General features: G+C 36.7%; 1 protein-coding gene across 2 annotated transcripts in view; it reads right to left on the bottom strand.

Annotated features, from left to right (window-relative positions):
• NME7 (NME/NM23 family member 7) overlaps positions 1 to 24,403 on the bottom strand; it is a 263,616-nt gene that overhangs the window by 179,521 nt on the left and 59,692 nt on the right. For both annotated transcript variants that reach the window (XM_082612065.1, XM_082612066.1), the window contains one exon: positions 4,792 to 4,900. In XM_082612065.1, the coding sequence (XP_082468191.1) occupies positions 4,792 to 4,900 (109 nt within the window). The remainder of the gene's footprint in view (positions 1 to 4,791; positions 4,901 to 24,403) is intronic.

Below are 24,403 nucleotides of genomic sequence, written 5' to 3'. Positions count from 1 at the left end.
GCTCAGCGGCCATGGCTCACAGGCCCAGCCGCTCCGCGGCATGTGGGATCTTCCCGGACCGGGGCACGAACCCGTGTCCCCTGCATCGGCAGGCGGACTCTCAACCACTGCACCACCGGGGAGGCCCTAAGGTATTTTTAAGGTATTAAAATCACCCTTCATACCTATCAAGAACATCTTTCCACAATCAATTGACCTCAATATTCATGGAATGGCACAAATAATTCCAGCTGTAGAATCAAACAGCCCTGGATTTCAAGATGTTACCTATCCCTTCTAATTCTTAGACTCCACATCTGTAAAATGGGGTTAATAATCAAATTTGATGATGGGGATTTATAGGGTCTAAGTGATAATGTATGAATGAAGAATGGTATAATGTGATAAAACGAAGACAAACTTGGTGCAAATCCCAACCCCACCACTTAAGAGCTGTGTAACTTTCAGCAAGTTACTTAACATCTCACTGCCTAGGTTTCCTTTCCTCTGTGGCATATGTTTCAAATAGTACCTACCCTTACAGTTTTAAGAATTAAATAATTCATGTAAAGTACTTATCACTCCATAAATAAGAACTGCAATTAGTAATAAAAATTTTTTATTGTTGTTCTATACTTAAGAAAAGTCCTTTCTAACAGTCTCATTAACAAGATTTGAGGAGACCTTCTTCTACTCTGCCCTCAGTCAAGTCATTAAAACTGACAATCCTAGGGACTCTCATTTTCCTCTAAGGGTTATTAGACGTTGGAACATATTAACAGGTAAACTTTCATTATTTCTAAAAAATTTTTTCAGTAGCGTAATGTGCAACTACTTCATTAGGACCATTAAATGTAATCCTTCCTGAAGATTGGGATTCTTTTGTAGAACTAACAGAACTCTTGAGATTCCTTTTAAGTCAATAAATTAGTGATTTCATTTAAGTTCCCACAACTTGCAAATTCATTAGATATTTTTACTGCCTATAATTTTGGGTTTCAAAATGCATGCTAAGTTCCATAAAATATCAGGGTCTTATATATAGTTCAATGTACTTGGTACATCTGTTATAAATTAGCTTCAACTCCTTCAGATAGAATAAAACAATCACAAAACTCCAAAACTGTGACATTCTAAGCAAAACTGGGCCACTCCAAGAATTTTTACTGAAATTGAGTTAGATTTACAATGTTAAATCCAATCTCTTTATTTATAATTAACATATAATCTATATTAGTTTCAGGTGTACAGCAATTCGACATTATGAAATAATCACCACAATAAAACCAGTTATCATCCGTCACCATAGAAAGCTGTTACAGTATTACTGACTATACTCCCTACATGTACGTTACAACCTCCTGACTTATTTATTTTATAGCTATAAATTTGTACCTTTTAATCCCCTTCACCTATTTTGCCCATACCCCTATGCCCCTCCCCTCTGGCAACCACCAGTTTGTTCTCTGAATCTATGAGCCTGTTTCTCTTTTGTTTATTTGTTTTTTAGATTCTACATGTAAGTCAAATCATATGTAAATCCAATCTCTCTACACCAAAAAATGTCACGGCTCTTCCACAGTATCCCAGAAGCTGAATTACTTAAAGGAAATCCAATACAAAAAAGCTGGGAACGTAACCAATTCAATCGGCCCAAATTCAGCGGGGTTCCACAGGGTGGACTGTCTCTTCTAGGGCTCTTGGCCTACCTAGCATCAAAACTACCATTCAGGGTGGAAATTAAAATTCTGAAAGAGGTTCTGAGTAAGAATAGCTCAATTTTTAAAAGTGAGTAACTTGATAAATATAATCTTGCTGAAGATCTAGTCCTGTTTCAGTTAGTGTATCAGAGACCATTCTGGCATTACATTTACAAACTGGCTAATATTCTAATAAATAATTTGCTTCCTATTTAGTTAAATGTAAACAGACAACCCCCAAACTGTCTCTATGTATCTTTTAAACATCTAAAATTGCTCTGAAATAGCCTCCGTGAAAATAGAAAAGATACAGCCAAGACACAACATTGAGATACAGAATATAACTTTCTTTTATAAGAATTTTCAATACAGTTTCACAGAATAATAGAATATCTGGGTTTAAAGGCTGAGAGGAAACTTTTTAAACCATCGTGACTCATTTTACTGAGGAGGAAACTAAAATCATACAATGCAGTAAAATCGTTTAATGCAGAAATCTGTTATAAGAAAGGAAAATTTCCAACAAAACTTCAGGGTTCTAATACTTCAAAAGGCCATTACAAGTGCAAAAGCAGCTCTCCCAGATTTAGCTACCACCTCCTGCCCAGTGCCAACCATAATGGACGATCAGAATATGTAGTTGCTGATAGCTGCTGAATCGACTAGATGGAAGCCATGATCCTACTTCATGGGCTTAAGTTAGACCCAGACTTTAAGAAAAATAAAGTATTTTGTTCCTTACACACTAATAGGGATTTTCTTTCTTTCTGTGGATGATGGATTTTGTTAGTATTTTAAACTATTGCTTTGCTTCTAAGGAGTCATTCACCTTTAGTTAAAAATTAGAAGATAATGATATTAGTAGCAGTGGGAGTAGTAATAGAGCAGTAACCATAATAGCAATAATGTCTAACACGTACGTAGCACTTAAGTGCTGGGCACTGCTTAGGACATTAATCTCTACATTTAATCGTTTAGCCGTCTAACCATTACATTAAGTGCATTTAAACCTTACAACTACCTTGTGAAGAAGGTATACTATTATTCTCATCTTATAGATGAGGAAACAAGGTACAAAGAGGTTAAGTAATTTATCCAATATCCTCATGGCTAGTAAGTAGCGGAGCCAGAATACAAACCTACACAGCCTGATTTCAGAGTAAAAATAACTCATTTTATCAATGGAATTAAACTAACTACATATAAATAATACTAAGGACATCGAAAACGAACACATTGAATAATTTTTAAATTAGAAAAAAAACAGAAAAATGCACCTTGTTTTTCTTCCCTTTTAAAACCTGAGTCCCCAAATGACAAAATATATTTCAATCTACATATGTAAAAAGACGGCAAATACCCTAGTATATCCTATTATTTTCTTCCACCATCTATTCCACAAACTAAGCTCTTTTTTTCTAGCTCTCTTAGAAGTTAGAAGTGAATCACCACATCCATGTAAATTAACTAAAGGACTAAGAATTAAGGCCGCCTACATCCACATGACATTATCATTTGTGCCAAGAAATTATTACCCACAAAGATAAAGCTGTAAATCATTAAATAACTTCATTGTTCACTTCAGGAACCTCCCAAAAGTCCATTTATCTCAACAATAGTCTATTCAAACAGTTCACAATATTCCCTCCACTGGGCAAATAACTCACTCATCAAACAAAATACTTTTAAGACTTGGTTAAAATCCTTGCCTCACTGTTTCTACTAATTCTAAACTATTATATCATAAATTTTGCCCCATTTCAATCATATCACCGCATTGACAGACCCACCTTATATATCTCAAGGTCACACCTGAAATTCTACAATATCTGCCCATGACCTCTCCATTGTGAAGTCCAATAAGACTCCATCCAGGTGTGATCTCCTTACTGTAGTAGGCAGTAAACTCAGTCTTGCTTAATCAACAAGCCATTCAGGCCTTCTTTGGGGGAGTGGACAATCAACAGAAGATAACATTCCCTGTTCCATTTCAGCTGCTCTCTTCATAACTCCTTTTTAAAAAATCTCTTCTTCTAGACCACAGGTGAAATTAAATATACCAGGAAATCAGATCATTATAGAAAAAGAAACATAAACCAGCAATTGAAAGGGGGCCAAGTAAAGCTAATAATAAATTCAACATGAAACTTCAAACTATATTTAATTGTAACCACAGTTTAAGCTGAATTGGGTTAATTATACATTTCAGAATGGTTTTAAAGCATCCCTAAAAAGAAACAAGGAACAAATGCCTTCAAATGTTAAAGTTTAAATAAAGTATTCTGCCATCTGATTAGATTTAACAAAAAAATTTCTTATACTTTAACTCATATGCCTCTACTGTTATATATCAAATATGGGTATATGAAATATAGTTTTAATCTTTAAAGATTAAAAATTATTTAAACCCATATAATATTTAGAAAACAAATTTTTTAAAAATCCATTCATTCATCTATTATTTAGTATCTAGTTTTTTAAGGATGATCCTTTAAATTATATCCCATCTCATTTCCAAAAGGATTTGGGATGGCTGACAAAAATACATTGAGCAGACTAAAACAAACAGATGAAGGAAAATGAAGAAAAACCGTACAAACTCTCTCTCTCTCTCTCTCTCTCTCTCTCTCTCTCTCTCACACACACACACACACACACATCAGTCAAAGAACTTTGTTTCAGATACAGAGAACCAAAAGAAGTTTCTATAGCTTTCTCAGAAAGGGTACTGCAGATATGGTAGATACTGTTTTAGATTAGGAGTGCTGTTTAAGTGAATTAAGTGAATCACAGTTATGTGGTTGGGAGGAGAGGAGGCAGAGTAAAAGTCAAGGAATAAAGACCAGTAACAGGACGAGCATGACCATAATCAGCAACCCAAGGAACACCTTTTAGAAATGCTCAGATACAAAGAGAAAGATATAGATTCAGATAGATTTTGCCCTCATATTATGTCACCTTTATTCATGTGCATTCAAAAAAAATGAATGGAAATATTATAATTATACTTTAATTTCTATATATAAAATACATCAAGAAAAAACAAACATTAACAAAATAAGCTCCTATTAGCAAAATGTATTGGCTATATTGTATTCAACACAGCACTTACCTTCGCTGATGGCATGGGGCTTAACAATGCAACAAGTAGTACAGCTGGTAAATTTAGCAGTGTTTGCTGGCCCACAAATTCCACTCGAAGGAAAAAATAACTCCATTTCCTAAAGACAGAGAGAAATGACTTTGGCACATGTAATCTTGTTACACATCTGTAAAACAACTCAGGAAATGTGCACAGCATACTATCATCCAGGTACTTCAGAGAGGAGCTAAAGCAGAGGATATGGGGGAAGTGTCTGCCTCAGGAAGGCCCCAGAGGGTCTTGCTCCGTTACAATCTCTGCTCAAACTCCTAGGATATTTACGTGAGAGGAGAAGAACTATGCAATTACTTTTAAAGTTTCACAACATAAATTCTTTTCTTCAAATTTTCTAAAAATGCTTTTTACAAAGACTAACTGAACCTTAAGTCTTAAAAGAACATATAAAGAAGTATTAAAGCAATGACAATATGTATCATTCTGTCTCAGGATTAAAGCTGAGAATGTCTTAACATATTTTGAATATTGGAAGTAATTAATATAAAGTTCTTATTTTACCCAAAGCATCAGTTTATGAGACACAGGTCCAATTTTAAACTTGTCATTAAAATATGTAAAATTCAATTAAAAATAAGGAAATCTTTATAGAAACAGATTAGTATTCAAGAATCAGAGCTACAGTTAAAACTAATTAACTACATATAGTGCTAAAGTCAAATCACATGAACCTTATTTTATAACCAGATTCAGGCTGTGCTATTTGCTTTGCACATAGTTCATTAAAATAACCACCCAGCAATTTGAACTAGCCACAAAGATGGCCACACTAATTAGTAAACTATTTAGACATATGCTTTCCTGCTTCTAAGCTTTTACTAGTATTATTTCTATTCCCTACAAAGCCCTCTGTCCCCAAGAACCGTACCAACATATAAAGGGTCACTTTAAATATTATCTCCCCCAGGAGCCCCTTTTGATGCACCCCAATCAGTACACTGTACTCCTCCAAAGTTGTGCTTATTTTGGTAATTGCCCCCCATGAATTATAAATTTGAAGAAAAGAACTAACTTGCATAGCTGTGTAGGTCCTTTAGAATCTAAAACAAATAGCTCAAAGTAAATACTCACTTTTCACTGAATTTAAAAATTGAAAGATCATAGGATGTGTTAGTGTACCACACTGGTGTTCATTAAAAAAAAAAAACGATCTCGGGAAGATGAGGAAAGGTTCAAATAGTAGCGTATATACTTGAGTGATTCTGGGGTTAATGACACTTTAGAATTAAAATGTTCCATTCCTTAGACAACTATCTTTCTATCGTATTGCTGCCTTTGCTTATTACTCTTCTTGATCAGTAACAGCAACTACCGCTTTTAGTCCTGTACCAGATGCTTTGATTACATGTTCTCAGAGAACGTGTAAGGTACAGGTGAAAACTCAGATACCTATAGGGTCCTGGTAGGTAATCAATGAGTGAATGAAGTAAACCTGGTGTGACAAGAAGGCATGGGAGACGGCTGCAAACTGGAAAGGGCTTGTCCCGTCTACAGTTCCCCTTTCTCTGCTTCCTTTGCAACAAAACTCCTCAAAAGAGATGTCTTTATTCTCTGTCTTTACTTCTTCTCTTCCATTTCCTCTTAAACTTACAACTAATTAGGCTTTCATTCCACAAAGGCTATTCATGAAAATCCCTAATCACCTCCACGTTGCCAAGTACCCTGGTTAATTCTCAGACCTCACCTTACCTGACCCAACAGCATTTGACACAACCTGACCCAACAGCATTTGACACAATTGATCCCTACATCCTGGAATGCTTTCATCACCTGGTTTTCTTCCCACTGTTCCTTTTCAGTTTCCTTTGATGATTTTCTCCCCTTTGGCAGACCCCTAAGTACTAGAGAGTGGTCTAGTACTATTTATTGTCACTATTCTACCTATTGTCACTCTCTTGTTGAGGCCCTCAAGTCCCATGGCTTTAAATGCTACCTGTATTCTGATGTCTCCTACATTTTAACCTCCAGCCCAACCTCCCTAAACTCCACATCCATATCTATCTACCACTAACAGACATTTCATATTTAAAACATCCAAAACAGACTTTGAATTTCCACTGTCTCCCATAAATCTGTTCAACCCCACCCTTTTCCTTACCCTTCAATTGCACAAGCCAAAAATAAATAACAAAAAACAAAGAACATAGTGATTCTTGATTCCTCTTCACCTGTCCAATCTATCAAAAAATCCTTTAAAATATAACCAGAATCCAACCACCTACCTCCACATCTGTCACCTTGGTCCATGTGACATGCCACCACCATCTCTCCCTTTAATGCCTGCACTAACCTCCTAACTGATCTCCCATTCCAACTTTTCCCACAACACAAGTACCCCTACCCTGCCTGATCTATTATTAACACAGCAGTCAGAATGAAACTAATAAAAACAGATCATTTCACTCCTCTGCACAGAACCCTCCACGACCTCCTATCTCATTCAGAATGAATTTCAAAGTCCTAGATATCCTACAAGGCCTTATGTGACCTGGGCCCTGGCTATATCTGACCTAATCTCCAGCTATTTCCATGAAACACATTTCTGCCCCGGCATCACTGGCTTCACCTCCTCACTGTTCCTTGAACATAGCAAATATGTTCCCACCTCCGAGTTTTTGCATGTACTCTTCCCTTACTTGCTGGAACACTCTTTCCCCCAGACATTTGCTTGGATTTCTCCCTCACTTCCTCCTGATCGCTCCTCAAACCAGATATTATAAGGACTTTCTATATGGTATATTTATTAGCATTCAACACCTCTACTCCACACACAATCCTGGTCTTTTTCTATATCCTTCCCCTGCTTTATTTTCTTCAGAGCAATTACTAATAGACATCAGAGTTATAGGTCTATTTATTTACTATCTGACATCCCCCCATCAGAAAAGCTATAAGCTCCATGAGTCAGGACTTTGCTTTTTTCACAGTAGCTTCTCAATAGTTTGGAATGATTGAAATACAGAAACATTTTATTTAACATATGTAGAATTTATATAGACACAGACACTCAGAAAAGTTAAGAAACAAGCCCTTGCAAGATAGCAAGTGGCAAAGTCATGATTCAAATCCAGGTCATACTGACTCCAAAGTCCTGAACTTTTTCTATCACCTTTCTTTTTTTTTTTTTTTTTGCGGTACACGGGCCTCTCACTGCCGTGGCCTCTCCCATTGCAGAGCACAGGCTCCGGACGTGCAGGCCCAGCGGCCATGGCCCACAGGCCCAGACACTCCACGGCATGTGGGATCTTCCCGGATCGGGGCACGAACCCGCGTCCCCTGCATCGGCAGGCGGACTCCCAACCACTGCGCCACCAGGGAAGCCCTATCACCTTTCTTTCAGATCTAAAAAGCTATGCTGGGGGGGACCTTCAAGAAGGCAGAGGAGTAAGACGTGGAGATCACTGTCCTCCCCACAAATACATTAGAAATATATCTACATGTGGAATGTGGGGTTTGCTTTCTGCATCTAATTTGTTTCTGGTTTTCTGCTTATCTTAGTTTAGTATTTACAGTTTATTATCATTGGTAGATTTGTTTATTGATTTGGTTGCTCTCTTCCTGCGTTTCTTTTTATATATAGATATATATACATTTTAACTTTTTCTCTTTTTGTGAGTGTATATGTGTATGCTTCTTTGTGTGATTTTGTCTGTATAGCTTTGCTTTTACCATTTGTTATAGGGTTCTGTCTGTCCTTTTTTTTAGTATAGGTTTTAGCGCTTGTTATCATTGGTGAATTTCTTTTTTGCTTTGGGTGCTCTGTTCTTTCTCTTTTTTTGCTTTTTTTAAAATTACTTCTTAATTTTTTAAATTCTTACTAATTATTTTTAATTTTTTTATTTTTCATAATTATTTTTTATTTTAATAACTTTTTTTTTTTCTTTCTTTCTTTCTGTTTTTCTGCCTTTTCTTCTGAGCCATGTGGCTGACAGGGTCTTGGTGCTCCGGCCAGGTGTCAGGCCTGTGCCTCTGAGGTGGGAAAGCCGAGTTCAGGACATTGGTCCACCAGAGACCTGCCGGCTCCACATAATATCAAACGGCAAAAGCTTTCCCAGAGGACTCCATTTCAATGCTAAGACCCAGCTCCACTCAACGACCAGCAAGCTAGAGGGCTGGATACCCTATGCCAAACAACTAGCAAGAAAGGAACACAACCCATTAGCAGAGAGGCTGGCTAAAATCATAATAAGGTCACAGACATCCGAAAACACACCTCCAGATGTGGTCCTGCCTACCAGAGAGACAAAATCCAGCCTCATACACCAGAACACAGGCACCAGTCCCCTCCACCAGGAAACCTACACAACCCACTAAACTAACCCTAGCCAATGAGGGAGGACGCCAAAAACAACAAGAACTATGAACCTGCAGCCTGAGAAAAGGAGACCCCAAACACAGTAAGATAAGGAAAATGAGAAGACACAGAAACACACAGCAGATGAAGGAGCAAGGTAAAAACCCAGCAGACCAAACAAATGAAGAGGAAATAGGCAGTTTAATAGAAAAAGAATTCAGACTAATGATAAAAAAGATGATCCAAAACTTGGAAATAGAATGGGGAAAATACAATAAATGTTTAACAAGGACCTAGAAGAACTAAAGAGCAAACAAACAATGATAAACAACACAATAAATGAAATAAAAAATTCTGTAGAAGGAAGCAATAGCAGAATAACTGAGGCAGAAGAACGGATACGTGACCTGGAAGATAAAATATGGGAAATAACTACCACAGAGAAGAATAAAGAAAAAAGACTGAAAAAAATTGAGCACAGTCTTAGAGACCTCAGGGACAACACTAAATGCACCAACACTCGAATTATAGGAGTCCCAGATGAAGAAGAGAAAAAGAAATGGACTGGGAAAATATTTGAAGAGATTATAGTTGAAAACTTCCCTAATATGGGAAAGGAAATGGTTAATCAAGTCCAGGAAGCACAGAGAGTCCCAACATGATAAATCCAAGGATAAACTCGCCAAGACATATATTAACCAAACTAACAAAAATTAAATACAAAGAAAAAATATTAAAAGCAGCAAGGGAAAAACAACAAATAACATACAAGGGAATCCCCATAAGCTTAACAGCTGATCTTTCAGCAGAAATTCTGCAAGCCAGAAGGGAGTGGCAGGACATATTTAAAGTGATGAAATAGAGAAACCTACAACCAAGATTGCTCTACCCAGCAAGGATCTCATTCAGATTTGACGGCGAAACAAAAACCTTTAGAGACAAGCAAAAGCTAACAGAATTCAGCCCCAACAAACCAGCTTTACAACAAATGCTAAAGGAACTTCCCTAGGCAGGAAACACAAGAGAAGGAAAGACCTACAAAAACAAACCCAAAACAATTAAGAAAAGGTAATAGGAATATACATATCAATAACTACCTTAAATGTAAATGGACTAAATGCTCCAACCAAAAGACAAAGACTGGCTGAAAGGGTACAAAAACAAGACCCATATATATATGTTGTCTACAAGAGACCCACTTCAGACTTAGGGACACATACAGACTGAAAGTGAGGGGATGGAAAAAGATATTCGATGGAAATGGAAATCAAAAGAAAGCTGGAGTGGCAACTCTCATATCAGACAAAATACACTTTAAAATGAAGGCTAAGACTATTACAAGAGACATAATGATCAAAGGATGGATCCAAGAAGAAGATATAACAATTGTAAATATTTATGCGCCCAGCATAGGAGCACCTCAATACATAAGGAAAATGCTAACAGCCATAAAAGGGGAAATCGACAGTAACACAATCATACAAGGGGACTTTAACACCCCACTTTCACCAATGGACAGATCATCCAAAATGAAAATAAATACGGAAACACAAGCATTAAATGACACATTAAACAAGATGGACTTAATTGATATTTATAGGAAATTCCATCCAAAAACAACATAATAAATTTTCTTCTCAAGTGCTCATGGAACATTCTCCAGGATACAACACATCTTGGGTCACAAATCAAGCCTTGGTAAATTTAAGAAAATTGAAATTGTATCAAGTATCTTTTCCGACCACAATGCTATGAGACTAGATATCAATTACAGGAAAACATCTGTAAAAAATACAAACACAGGGAAGTTAAACAATACACTATTTAATAACCAAGAGATCACTGAAGAACTCAAAGAGGAAATCAAAAAATGCCTATAGGGCTTCCCTGGTGGTGCAGTGGTTGAGAGTCCGCCTGCCGATGCAGGGGACACGGGTTCATGCCCCAGTCCGGGAAGATCCCACATGCCGCAGAGCGGCTAGGCCCATGAGCTATGGCCACTGAGCCTGCGCGTCTGGAGCCTGTGCTCCACAATGGGAGAGGGCACAACAGTGAGAGGCCCGTGTACCGCAAAACGAAAAAACAAACAAAAAAAACCCTAGAAACAAATGACAAAGAAAACACGATGACCCAAAACATATGGGCTGCAGCAAAAGCAGTTCTAAGACGGAAATTTATAGCAATATAATCCTACCTCAAGAAACAAGAAACATCTCAAATAAACAACCTAACTTTACATCTAAAGCAATTAGAGAAAGAAGAACAAAAAAACCCCAAAGTTAACAGAAGGAAAGAAATCATAAAGATCACATCTGAAATAAATGAAAAAGAAACGAAGTAAACAAGAGCAAAGATCAATAAATCTAAAAGCTGGTTCTTTGAGAAGATAAATAAAAGTGATAAACCATTAGCCAGACTCATCATGAAAAAAAGGGAGAAGACACAAATCAATAGAATTATAAATGAAAAAGGAGAAGTAACAACTGACACTGCATAAATACAAAGGATCATGAGAGATTACTACAAGCAACTATATGCCAATAAAATGGAAAACCTGGAAGAAACAGAAAAATTCTTAGAAAATCACAACCTTCTGAGACTGGACCAGAAAGAAATAGAAAATATAAACAGAACAATCACAAGCACTGAAATTTAGACTGTGATTAACAATCTTCCAACAAACTAAAGCCCAGGACCAGATGGCTTCACGGGCAAATTCTATAAAACATTTAGAGAAGAACTAAAACCTTTCCTTCTCAAACTCTTCCAAAATATAGCAGAGGGAGGAACACTCAAAAATTCATTCTACAAGGCCACCATCTCCCTGATACCAAAACCAGACAAAGATGTCACAAAGAAAGAAAACTACAGGTCAATATCACTGATGAACACAGATGCAAAAATCCTCAACAAAATACTAGCAAACAAAATCCAACAGCACATTAAAAGGATCATACACCATGATCAAGTGGGGTTTATCCCGGGATGCAAGGGTTCTTCAGTATACGGAAATCAATCGATGTAATAAATCATATTAACAAATTGAAGGAGAAAAACAATATGATCATCTCAAGAGATGCAGAAAAAGCTTTTAATAAAATTCATCACCCATTTATGATAAAAACCCTGCAGAAAGGAGGCATAGAGGGAACCTACCTCAACATAATAAAGGCCATAGATAACAAACACACAGCCAACACTGTTCTCAATTGTGAAAATCTGAAACCATTTCCACTAAGGTCAGGAATAAGACAAGGTTGCCCACTCTCACCACTATTATTCAACATAGTTTTGGAAGTTTTAGCCACAGCAACCAGAGAAGAAAAATAAGTAAAAGGAATCCAAATCAGAAAAGAAGAAGTAAAGCTGTCACTGTTTGCAAATGACATGATACTATACATAGAGAATCCTAAAGATGGCACCAGAAAACTACTAGAGCTAATCAATGAATTCAGTAAAGTAGCAGGATACAAAATTAATGCACAGAAATCTCTAGCATTCCTATACACTAATGATGAAAAATCTAAAAGAAAAATTAAGGAAACACTCCCATTTACCATTGCAACAAAAAGAATAAAATACCTAGGAATAAACCTACCTAAGGAGACAAAAGACCTGTATGCAGAAAACTATAAGACACTCATGAAAGAAATCAAAGATGATACCAACAGATAGAGAGATATACCATGTTCTTGGATTGGAAGAATCAACATTGTGAAAATGACTCTACTACCCAAAGCAATCTACAGATTCAGTGCATCACCATCAAACTACCAATGGCACTTTTCACAGAACTACAACAAAAAATTTCACAATTTGTATGGAAACACCAAAGTCCCCAAACAGACAAAGCAATCTTCAGAAAGAAAAACAAAGCTGGAGGAATCAGGTGCCCAGACTTCAGACTATACTACAAAGCTACAGTAATCAAGACAGTATGGTACTGGCACAAAAACAGAAATATAGATCAATGGAACAGGAGAGAAAGCCCAGAGATAAACCCACGCACATATGGTCATCTTATCTTTGATAAAGGAGGCAAGAATATATAATGTAGAAAAGACAGCCTCTTCAATAATTGGTGCTGGGAAAACTGGACAGCTACATGTAAAAGGATGAAATTAGAACACTCCTTAACACTATACACAAAAATAAACTCAAAATGGATTAAAGACCTAAATGTGAGGCCAGACACTATAAAACTCTTAGAGGAAAACAGGCAGAACACTCTATGACATAAATCACAGCAAGATCCTTTTTGACCCACCTCCTAGAGAAATGGAAATAAAAACAAACAAATGGGACCTAATGAAACTTAAAAGCTTTGGCACAGCAAAGGAAACCATAAACAAGATGAAAAGACAACCTCAGAATGGGAGAAAATATTTGCAAATGAAGTAACTGACAAAGGATTAATCTCCAAAATTTACAAGCAGCTCATGCTGCTCAATATCAAAAAAGCAAACAACCCTATCCAAAAATGGGCAGAAGACCAAAATAGACATTTCTCCAAAGAAGATATACAGATTGCCAACAAACACGTGAAAGGATGCTCCACATCTGTAATCTTTAGATAAATGCAAATCAAAACTACAACGAGCGGGCCTCCCTGGTGGCGCAGTGGTTGAGAGTCTGCCTGCCGATGCAGGGGATACGGGTTCGTGCCCCGGTCTGGGAGGATCCCATATGCCGCGGAGCGGCTGGGCCCGTGAGCCATGGCCGCTGAGCCTGCGCGTCCGGAGCCTGTGCTCCGCAACGGGAGAGGCCACAACAGTGAGAGGCCCGCATACCGCAAAAAAAAAGAAAAAAAAAAAAAAAAAAAAAAAAAAAAACTACAACGAGGTATCACCTCACACCAGTCAGAATGGCCATCATCAAAAAATCTACAAACAATAAATGCTGGAGAGGGTGTGGAGAAAAGGGAAATCTCTTGCACTGTTGGTAGGAATGTAAATTGATACAGCCACTATGGAGAACAGTATGGAGGTTCCTTAAAAAACTACAAATAGAACTACCATATGACCCAGCAATCCCACTACTGGGCATATACCCTGAGAAAACCATAATTCAAAAAGAGTCATGCCACAGTGTTCATTGCAGCTCTATTTACAATAGCCAGGACACGGAAGCAACCTAAGTGTCCACTGACAGATGAGTGGATAAAGAAGATCTGGCACATATATATAATGGAATATTACTCAGCCATAAAAAGAAACGAAATTGAGTTATTTGTAGTGAGGTGGATGGATGTAGGGTCTGTCATACAGAGTCAAGTAAGTTAGAAAGAGAAAAACAAATACCATATGCTAATACATATATATGCAATCTAAAAAAAAAAATTGTCGTGAAGAACCTAGGGGCAGGACAGAAAAAAAACACAGATGTAGAGAATGTACTTGAGGACATGGGGAGGGGGATGGGTAAGGAGGAAGTGAGAGAGTGGCATGGACTTTCATATACTACCAAATATAAAATAGATTGCTATTGGGAAGCAGTGGCAGAGCACAGGGAGATCGGCTCGGCGCTTTGTGACAACCTAGAAGGGTGAGATAGGGAGGATGGGAGGGAGATGCAAGAGGGAGGATATATGGGGATATATGTATATGTATAGCTGATTCACCTTGTTATAAAGCAGAAACTAACACAGCACTGTAAAGCAATTATACTCCAGTACAGATGTTAAAAAAAAAAAGCAATGTTAAATTGTTCTACCTCTAGTTTAACCAATCATTTGACCAATTATTTTTGTCTCAACTTCTCTAATTTTCATTTTTGCTCAGTTTTTAAAAATATAAATACAAGTTTTTCCAGTACTCTTTTACATATGCTGAATATGTATTTAAGGCAAAGAATATAAAGGTTGTCACTTAAATGTATCTTAGTGAAAGTGAGTAATCCCGTGCCTTTGCTTTCTCTTTCTCCCTGTACAGGTTTTCGTATCTGTCCCACCTATTAATCCAAGGTAATATTTGCAAGAGCACTGTTACTAGGCCATTGTTATATGGCACCTAATTCAGACTTTAAACAACAAATGTAAAGTCACACAAAAAAATTCATATTCCTCTGTGATTTCAGGTGCTTTAAATATTTTGCATAAAGATTTTCTCTTTCCAAGGTTCCCTGCTATTACTCTTAGGCCCTAAATGCCCTAGCCAGGAAGTATAAAGATATGTAACTTTCCCAAAAATAAAACTCACACACAATTTGATAAGCTTTAAGTATATAGTTTTTTGTACTGTATTTTATACAACAAATTATTAAGTATATAGTTGCACTGTTTCATAAATCTTACCCTGACAAGACCCCATGGGAATCTCACTAAACCATTTGCCTAATTTACATTCATATCTTAAATACCATAATAACAGTATTACTAAATGGTTGCCAGTTACAAGTTTCTCTAAAGATTTCACACAGTAATTTTAAATATCACTTTTGTAAAGGACCCAGATTAAGATATTTTAAAAAATACTGAACTCTATTTATTCTAATATCAAATATGAAAAGAATTAGGACCTAACAAAATGTCCAAAGGTAAGGAAATGCTGAACTAAATGTTTTATCCACACAAGAGACTATTCCACAGCCATTAAAATTCACTCTTATGACAGTAATCTGGTAACATGTAAAATATTACGATTTAATATTAAGTAAGAAAAATCAAATTAAAATTAAAACCATGTAAAAATGATGTTTACTATTTAAATTATATAAATGATCAATGGGAATGACTTGGAAGGAATATAACATAATAGGTAAACTATAAACATTGCTGGCAGGATTTCTGATGACAAATTTTCTTTTCCTTAGTTTCCAAATTCTCTGAAAAGTATTTCCATTACTTTCATATTCTGAAAGACTATAATGTTGAAAACAAGGTAGGCCACTACTTTCAGCATACTCAGTGGACAGTGGAGGTTAAGCACAGGGGCTCTGGAGCCAGAAGTTCCTGAGCTGGAATCCTCATGTGATCTCAGCTTCTACAACAGTAAATTGTGATGATATAAACAAATGCACAGGGTATTTTAGGAATTAAATGAGATACTAACATGTTTAGAACTATGCCTGGGGCACAGTGAGCAGTCAATAAACGTTAGGTTGGTTGTCATTTTCAATTCCAAAAGTTTTTTTTTTTCTTTTAACACCTGTGATCTAGACCCTGGCAGTATCAAGATAAATTAGACATCCTCAGGGAACTCAGAGTCTACCTACTACCTAGATAAATATAAAAACAAATACTTTTAAAACATGGTAAGTAACAGGTGTGTGGTAGGCATTAAGCAAGCATCTAGGAAAGGTACCTCACAGAGAATCAAGAAATTGGTAATAGTTAAGCAGAGTTATTGTTATTGTTTTAAGTTTTTGTTGAGGTACAATTAACATACAGACTGCACATATATAAAGGATACATTTGATAAGTTTTGGTATGTTTGCTCCTATAAAAACATTGCCACAATCAAGATAACACATCTGTCAGCCCTCCCTTCTTTTGGTAATCTCTTTCTTCTGCCACTCCCTGCCTCTCTTTACCATCCACCATTACCATTCCCTCCCTTTACCACTAAAAAGTTGTTCCTGCAGCCATTTATCTGCTTTCTATCATTATAAATTAATTTTCAACAATTTTGCATAGATAGACAAAAAAAGCACATACTATATGATCTAATTTCTTTCGCTGAGTAAAATTATTTTGAGATTCATCTACTGCACATCAATACTTCATTCCTTTTTATTGCCAAATAGTACTCCATGTGTTAATATTATGGTTTGTTTAACCATCCACCTGTTAGAAACTTAGGTTATTTCTAGTTTTTTGATATCACAAATAAAGCTGTTTTGAACAAAGTTGTTGTGTACAAGTCTCTGCATTGGCATTTGCTTTCATTTCTCTTGGGAAAATACTTAGGAGCGGAATGGCTGGTACATAGAGTAGGTACATGTTTAACATTTTAGGAAACTGCTAAACTGTTTTCCAAAGAGTTTGTACCATTTTAAATATATGTTCAAACCGTTTGTCCACTTTTTAATTGGATGTTTGTTTACTTAATAAGAGTGAAATTGGCAAAAGAAAGAAATAGATTAATAGAGCATAAGAACGTAGAAATACACTTACACATATATAATCAATACATTTTTAACAAAGGTGCAAAGGCAATTAAGTGGAGAAAGGATAGTGTTTTCAACAAATGGTGTGGAACAATCAGACATCTAATTCTGATCATACCTCACACCATATATAAAGATTAACTCACAATGGATCATAGAGCTAAATGTAAAATCTAAAACTCTAAAATCTCTTAAAGGAAACAAAGGAGAAAGCCTTCTTGGGTGAGGTAACAATTTCTTCAATGCCACACCAAAAGCATGATACACGAAAGAACAAACTGATAAATTGAACTTCATCAAAATTTTAAAAACTCTGGCTCATCCAAAGACACTGTTAAAGAGAATGAAAATGCAAACTATCCACTGAGAAAATATTTGGAAATCATATATCTGGATAAAGAACCTGCATCTATCATATGGAAAGAACACTGAGCAGAGTTTTAAAGGACAAATAAAAATTACCTGGGCAAAGGAAGACATGGTATTCCAAGGAAGATGGACAGGGCTAGTAAAGGCAATAGATCAAGAAGACAACAGTACACAGAGGGAAAGGCAGGATGTAAGACTGGAGAAGAGGCTAGGATTCAGATCATTTTGTAAAATATTATGTTAAAGAGGTTGAACTTTATTCTGGGCGTAATGGAGTAATTTAGAATATTTTCAGTAGAGTCATGACATGGACTGATTAGAATTCTTAGGTAGCTCACTCTGAAACATATGTGTAAGATGTATTTGAGGGAGAAAAGTATGACCCAGAGCTGTTGCAGCAGCCCAGGTCAGAACTAAAACAGTAATAGTAAGAATGAAGAGGAAGGGGAAAACACAAGATGTTTAGAAGATACTGTATATCCTTCCCTCCTTTGTCATAGATAGTTGACCATAGGTGCGTGGGTTTATCTCTGGGCTTTCTATCTTGTTCCATTGATCTATGTTTCTGTTTTGTGCCAGTACCATATTGTCTTGATTACTGTAGCTTTGTACTATAGTCTGAAGTCAGGGAGTCTGACTCCTCCAGCTCCTTTTTTTTCCCTCAAGACTGCTTTGGCTATTCGGGGTCTTTTGTGTCTCTATACAAATTTTAAGATTTTTTGTTCTAGTTCCGTAAAAAAAAAAAAATGCCATCGGTAATTTGATATGGATTGCATTGAATCTGTAGATTGCTTTGGGTAGTATAGTTATTTTCACAATATTGATTCTTCCAATCCAAGAACATGGTATATCTCTCCATTTGTTGGTATCACCTTTAATTTCTTTCATCAGTGTCTTATAGTTTTCTGCATACAGGTCTTCTGTCTTCCCTAGGTAGGTTTACTCCTAAGTATTTTATTCTTTTTGTTGCAATGGTAAATGGGAGTGTTTCCTTAATTTCTCTTTCAGATTCTTCATCATTAGTATATAGGAATGCAAGAGATTTCTGTGCATTAATTTTGTATCCTGCAACTTTACCAAATTCATTGATGAGTTCTAGTAGTTTTCTGGTGGCATCTTTAGGATTCTCTATGTATAGTATCATGTCATCTGCAATCAGTGACAGTTTTACTTCTTCTTTTCCAATTTGTATTCCTTTTATTTCTTTTTCTTCTCTGATTGCCATGGCTAGGACTTACAAAACTATGTTGAATAATAGTGGTGAGAGTGGACAACCTTGTCTTGTTCCCAATCTTAGAGGAAATGCTTTCCTCTAGAGTTTTTCTCCATTGAGAATGATGTTTGCTGTGGGTTTGTTATATATGGCCTTTATTATGTTGAGGTAGGTTCCCTCTATGCCCACTTTCTGGAGAGTTTTTATCATAAATATGTGTTGAATTTTGTCAAAAGCTTTTTCTGCATCTATTCAGATGATCATATGGTTTTTATTCTTCAACTTATTAATATGGTGTATCACACTGATTGATTTGCATATATTGAAAAATCCTTGCATCCCTGAGATACATCCCCCTTGATCATGGTGTATGATCCTTTCAACGTGTTGTTGGATTCTGTTTGCTAATATTGTGTCGAGGATTTTTGCGTCTATATTCATCAGTGAAATTGGTCTGTAATTTTCTTTTTTTGTAATATATTTGTCTGGTTTTGGTACCAGGGTGATGGTGGCCTCATAGAATGAGTTTGGGGGTGTTTCTTCCTCTGCAGTTTTTTGGATGAGTTTGAGAAGGATGGGTGTTATCTCTCCTCTAAATGTTTGATAGAATTCACCTGTGGAGCCATCTGGTCCTGGACTTTTGTTTGTTGGAAGATTTGTAATCGCAGTTTCAATTTCATTACTTGTGATTGATCTGTTCATATTTTCTATTTCTTCCTGGTTCAGTCTTGGAAGGTTATACCTTTCTAAGAATTTGTCCGTTTCTTCCAGGTTGTCCATTTTATTGGGTTTTGTTTCTTGTTCTTTCTCTAGTTCCTTTAGGTGTAAGGTTACATTCTTTATTTGAGATGTTTCTTGTTTCTTGAGGTAGGCTTGTATAGCTATACACTTCCCTCTTAGAACTGCTTTTGCTGCATCCCATAGGTTTTGGATCATAGTGTTTTCATTGTCATTTGTCTCTAGGTATTTTTTGATTTCCTCTTTGATTTCTTCAGTGATCTCTTGGTTATTTAGTAACGTATTCTTTAGCCTCCATGTGTTTGTGTTTTTTACGTTTTTTTCCTGTAATTCATTTCTAATCTCACAGCATTGTGGTCAGAAAAGATGCTTGATATGATTTCAATTTTCTTAAATTTACCGAGGCTTGATTTGTGACCCAAGATGAGATCTATCCTGGAGAATGTTCCGTGCGCACTTGAGAAGAAAGTGTAATCTGCTGTTTTTGGATGGAATGTCCTATAAATATCAATTAAATCTATCTGGTCTATTGTGTCATTTAAAGCTTCTCTTTCCTTATTTATTTTCATTTTGGACGATCTGTCCATTGGTGTAAATGAGGTGTTAAAGTCCCCCACTATGATTTTGTTACTTTCGATTTCCTCTTTTATACATGCTAGCAGTTGCCTTATGTATTGAGGTGCTCCTATGTTGGGTGCATATATATTTATAGTTGTTATATCTTCTTCTTGGATTAATCCCTTGATCATTATGTAGTGTCCTTCCTTGTCTCTTGGAACATTCTTTATTTTAAAGTCTATTTTATCTGATATGAGTATTGCTACTCCAGCTTTCTTTTGATTTCTATTTGCAGGGAATATCTTTTTCCATCCCCTCACTTTCAGTCTGTATGTGTCCCTAGGTTTGAAGTGGGTCTCTTGTAGACAGCATATATATGGGTCTTGTTTTTGTATCCATTCAGCAAGCCTGTGTATTTTGGTTGGAGCATTTAATCTATTCACGTTTAAGGTGATTATCGATATGTGTGTTCCTATTACCATTTTCTTAATTGTTTAGGGTTTGTTTTTGTAGGTCCATTTCTTCTCTTGTGTTTCCCACTTAGAGAAGTTCCTTTAGCATTTGTTGTAGAGCTGGTTTGGTGGTGCTGAACTCTCTTAGCTTTTGCTTGTCTGTAAAGCTTTTGATTTCTCCATCAAATCTGAATGAGATCCTTGTGGGTAGAGTAATCTTGGTTGTAGGTTCTTCTCTTTTATCTCTTTAAGTATAACATGCCACTCCCTTTTGGCTTGTAGAGTTTCTGCTGAGAAATCAGCTGTTAACTTTATGGGAGTTCCCTTGTATGTTACCTGTCATTTTTTCCTTGCTGCTTTCAATGATTTTTCTTTATCTTTAATTTTTGCCAATTTGATTACTATGTGTCTCAGCGTGTTTCTCCTTGGATTTATCCTGTATGGGACTCTGCGTTTCCTGGAATTGGGTGGCTATTTCCTTTCCCATGTTAGGGATATTTTTGACTATAATTTCTTGAAATATTTTCTTGGGTCCTTTCTCTGTCTCTTCTCCTTCTGGGACCCCTATCATGCGAATACTGTTGCATTTAATATTGTCCCAGAGGTCTCTTAGACTGTCTTCATTTCTTTTCATTCTTTTTTTCTTTATTCTGTTCTGCAGCAGTGATTTCCACCATTCTGTCCTCCAGGTCACTCATCCATTTTTCTGCCTCAGTTATTCTGCTACTGATTCCTTCTAGTGTAGTTTTCACTTCAGTTATTGTATTGTTCATCTCTGTTTGTTTGTTCTTTAATTCTTTTAGATCTTTGTTAAACATTTCTTGCATCTTCTCCATCTTTGCCTCCATTCTTTTTCCGAGGTTCTGGATCATCTTCACTATCATTATTCTGAATTCTTTTTCTGGAAGGTTGCCTATCTCCACTTCATTTAGTTGTTTTTCTGGGGTTTTATCTTGTTCCTTCTTCTGGTACATAGCTCTCTGCCTTTTTATCTTTTCTTTCTGTGAATGTGATTTTTGGTCCACAGGCTGCAGGACTGTAGTTCTTATTGCTTCTGCTGTCTGCCCTCTTCTGGATGAGGCTATCTAAGAGGCTTATGCAAGTTTCCTGATGGGAGGGACTGGTGGTGGGTAGAGCTGACTGTTTCTATGGTGGGCAGAGCTCAGTAAAACCTTAATCTGCTTGACTGCTGATGGGTGGGGCTGGGTTCCCTCCCTGTTGGTTGTTTGGCCTGAGGCAACCCAACACTGGAGCCTACCTGGGCTCTTTGGTGGGGCTAATGGCAGACTCTGGGAGGGCTCATGCCAAGGAGTACTTCCCAGAACTTCTGCTGCCAGTGTCCTTGTCCCCACAGTGAGCCACAGCCTCCCTCCTGCCTCTGCAGGAGACCCTCCAACACTAGCAGGTAGGTCTGGTTCAGTCTCCCCTGGGGTCACTGCTCCTTCCCCTGGGTCCTGATGTGCACACTACTGTGTGTATGCCCTCCAAGAGTGGAGTCTCTGTTTCCCCCAGTCCTGTCAAAGTCCTGCCATCAAATCCCACTAACCTTCAAAGTCTGATTCTCTAGGAATTCCTCCTCCCATTGCCAGAGCCCCAGATTGGGAAGCCTGACATGGGGCTCAGAACCTTCACTTGAGTGGATGGACTTCTGTGGTATAAGTGTTCTCCAGTCTGTGAGTCACCCACCCAGCAGTTATTGGATTTGATTTTACTGTGATTGCACCTCTCCTACTGTCTTACTGTGGCTTCTCCTTTGTCTTTGGATGTGGGGTATCTTTTTTGGTGAGTTCCAGTGTCTTCCTCTCGATGACTGTCCAGCAGCTAGTTGTGATTCTGGTGTTCTCACAAGAGGGAGTGAGAGCACGTCCTTCTACTCCACCATCTTGGTTCAGGACCTGTTTTGCTTCTTTCACATGAGTTTTTTTTTTTAAGTTTCAATGAAAAACTTTGCTAGGATTTTGACTGGAATTGCACTGAACTTATAGATCAACTTGGAAAGAACTGACATCTTTATGATACTGAATCTTCCCATCCATGAACATGTATATATGTTCATTTATTTCTTTTCTTACTACCTAAAATAAAATTTATAGTTTTCTTAAAAAAGATCTCCCACATCTTTTGTTAGGTTCATGTTAGGTGTCATATAGTTTTTCACCATTGAATGGAGATCTTTTAACTCTGTATGAAATAGATAACTAATGAGAACCTACTGTATAGCACAGGGAACTCTACTCAATGCTCTGTGGTGACCTAAGTGGGAAGGAAATCCAAAACATAGGAGATATATGTATACATACAGCTGATTCACTTTGCTGTACAGTAGAAACTAACACAACATTGTATAGCAACTATACTCTAATAAAAAGTTTAAAAAAAGAAAAAAAGAATGGGAATCTTTTAAAATCATATTTCTAATTGGTTATTTCAAGTATATCAAGAATACTAATGATTTTTATATATTGATATTATATGCAGTATAACATATATATTTGGGAAGCACCATGAAAATGAAACAATAATAATATCAATAGATAACATCTATTAAATACCATATTCCAAGCCCTATGCCAAGCACTTAAATAATTTCACTTAATCCTTAGAAGAACACTATGATGTACTTATAACGATTACCTCATATTACAGACCAGGAGACTGAGAGCAATAATAGTAGTAGACCAGGGAACAAAGCCTGTACAACACCAACATCACCAAAGGACAGGTGAAGGGAAAAAATGCCCGTTAATAAGACAGAGATTGTGATCTGCTAAATAGAAAGCAAAAAAGGATAGTGGGATATCACAGAACTAAAATACTGTGGAACATTTCAAACAGGAGAAAGTGTTCAAACCTGTTAAATGTTGCAGTAAAACACAGTAGATACAGTAAAATAAGACATGAACATTTTTCCTTGGATTTTGTAATTAAGAGGATATGGGTTATCTTAGCCAAAGTGATTTCAGTGGAATGAAAGGATGAAGCCAAATTGTAATGACTGCTCTCAGTGTAGTCAAAGGCAACTGAAAACAGTGAGTATAGTCTAGGCTTTGGTGAAATCTGGGAAAGAAGGATAAAAAGATTACATAGTAACTGATAGGAATTCAAGGTCAAAAAGAGGTTATTTGGGACTGCTTGTATAGTGTTTTTCAATCTTTTGTCAATATCTATGGTCCTTGCTTCCTCATGTATGCTACATGTTCCAGCTGCAGTATTTCTCCTTCATAGCTAGTCAGCTAACATAAGGTCCACAATACTCACTCTTCCCAAGACAAACATCAAGAATATGTATAACCTAACGGGTTCATACAAATAATGGGGTATTTCTGAGATGAATGTCAGAAATAGCTGAGAAAATTTAAGTGAGCAAAACAGAAACAAATATGTTTAAGACACTTCTTTGAAGGAAGGATTATGGTAGCTAAAGTTGTAGAAGGTCCTCCACTACAAAAAAAAACGTGGGGAAAAGTCATTCTGCAAACTGTATCTGCAGGTAGGAATTTTTCTACCAAGCTTAGCACATGCATTACATGTGTGCATGCATCAAAACACACAAATATATATACTTAAGATGAGTCTAGCTTTACCATGTTAATGTATAAAACTTCCCTTGCATTTCTAAATCCACTTATTTTCAGCATCAATGTATTACTGAAATAAATGTACAACCTATATCACTATCCGATAAAGATATGGTATAGCTGGACTTAGAGTCAAGGTTCATGGTATGGTAAAAGGCAAAGAATAACTGTAAGGTAAAGCATCTCGAGAAAAATACCAAAGTGATATGCTGACACGTTTCCCATTTTATTTATATTATATCAAAGGTTTTTCTTTAAA

The sequence above is a fragment of the Mesoplodon mirus genome (genome assembly GCF_964341445.2).
Source record: "Mesoplodon mirus genome assembly, chromosome: 3".
Classification (NCBI taxonomy): Eukaryota; Metazoa; Chordata; class Mammalia; order Artiodactyla; family Ziphiidae; genus Mesoplodon; species Mesoplodon mirus.
This window is presented reverse-complemented; position numbering and strand designations above follow the sequence as displayed.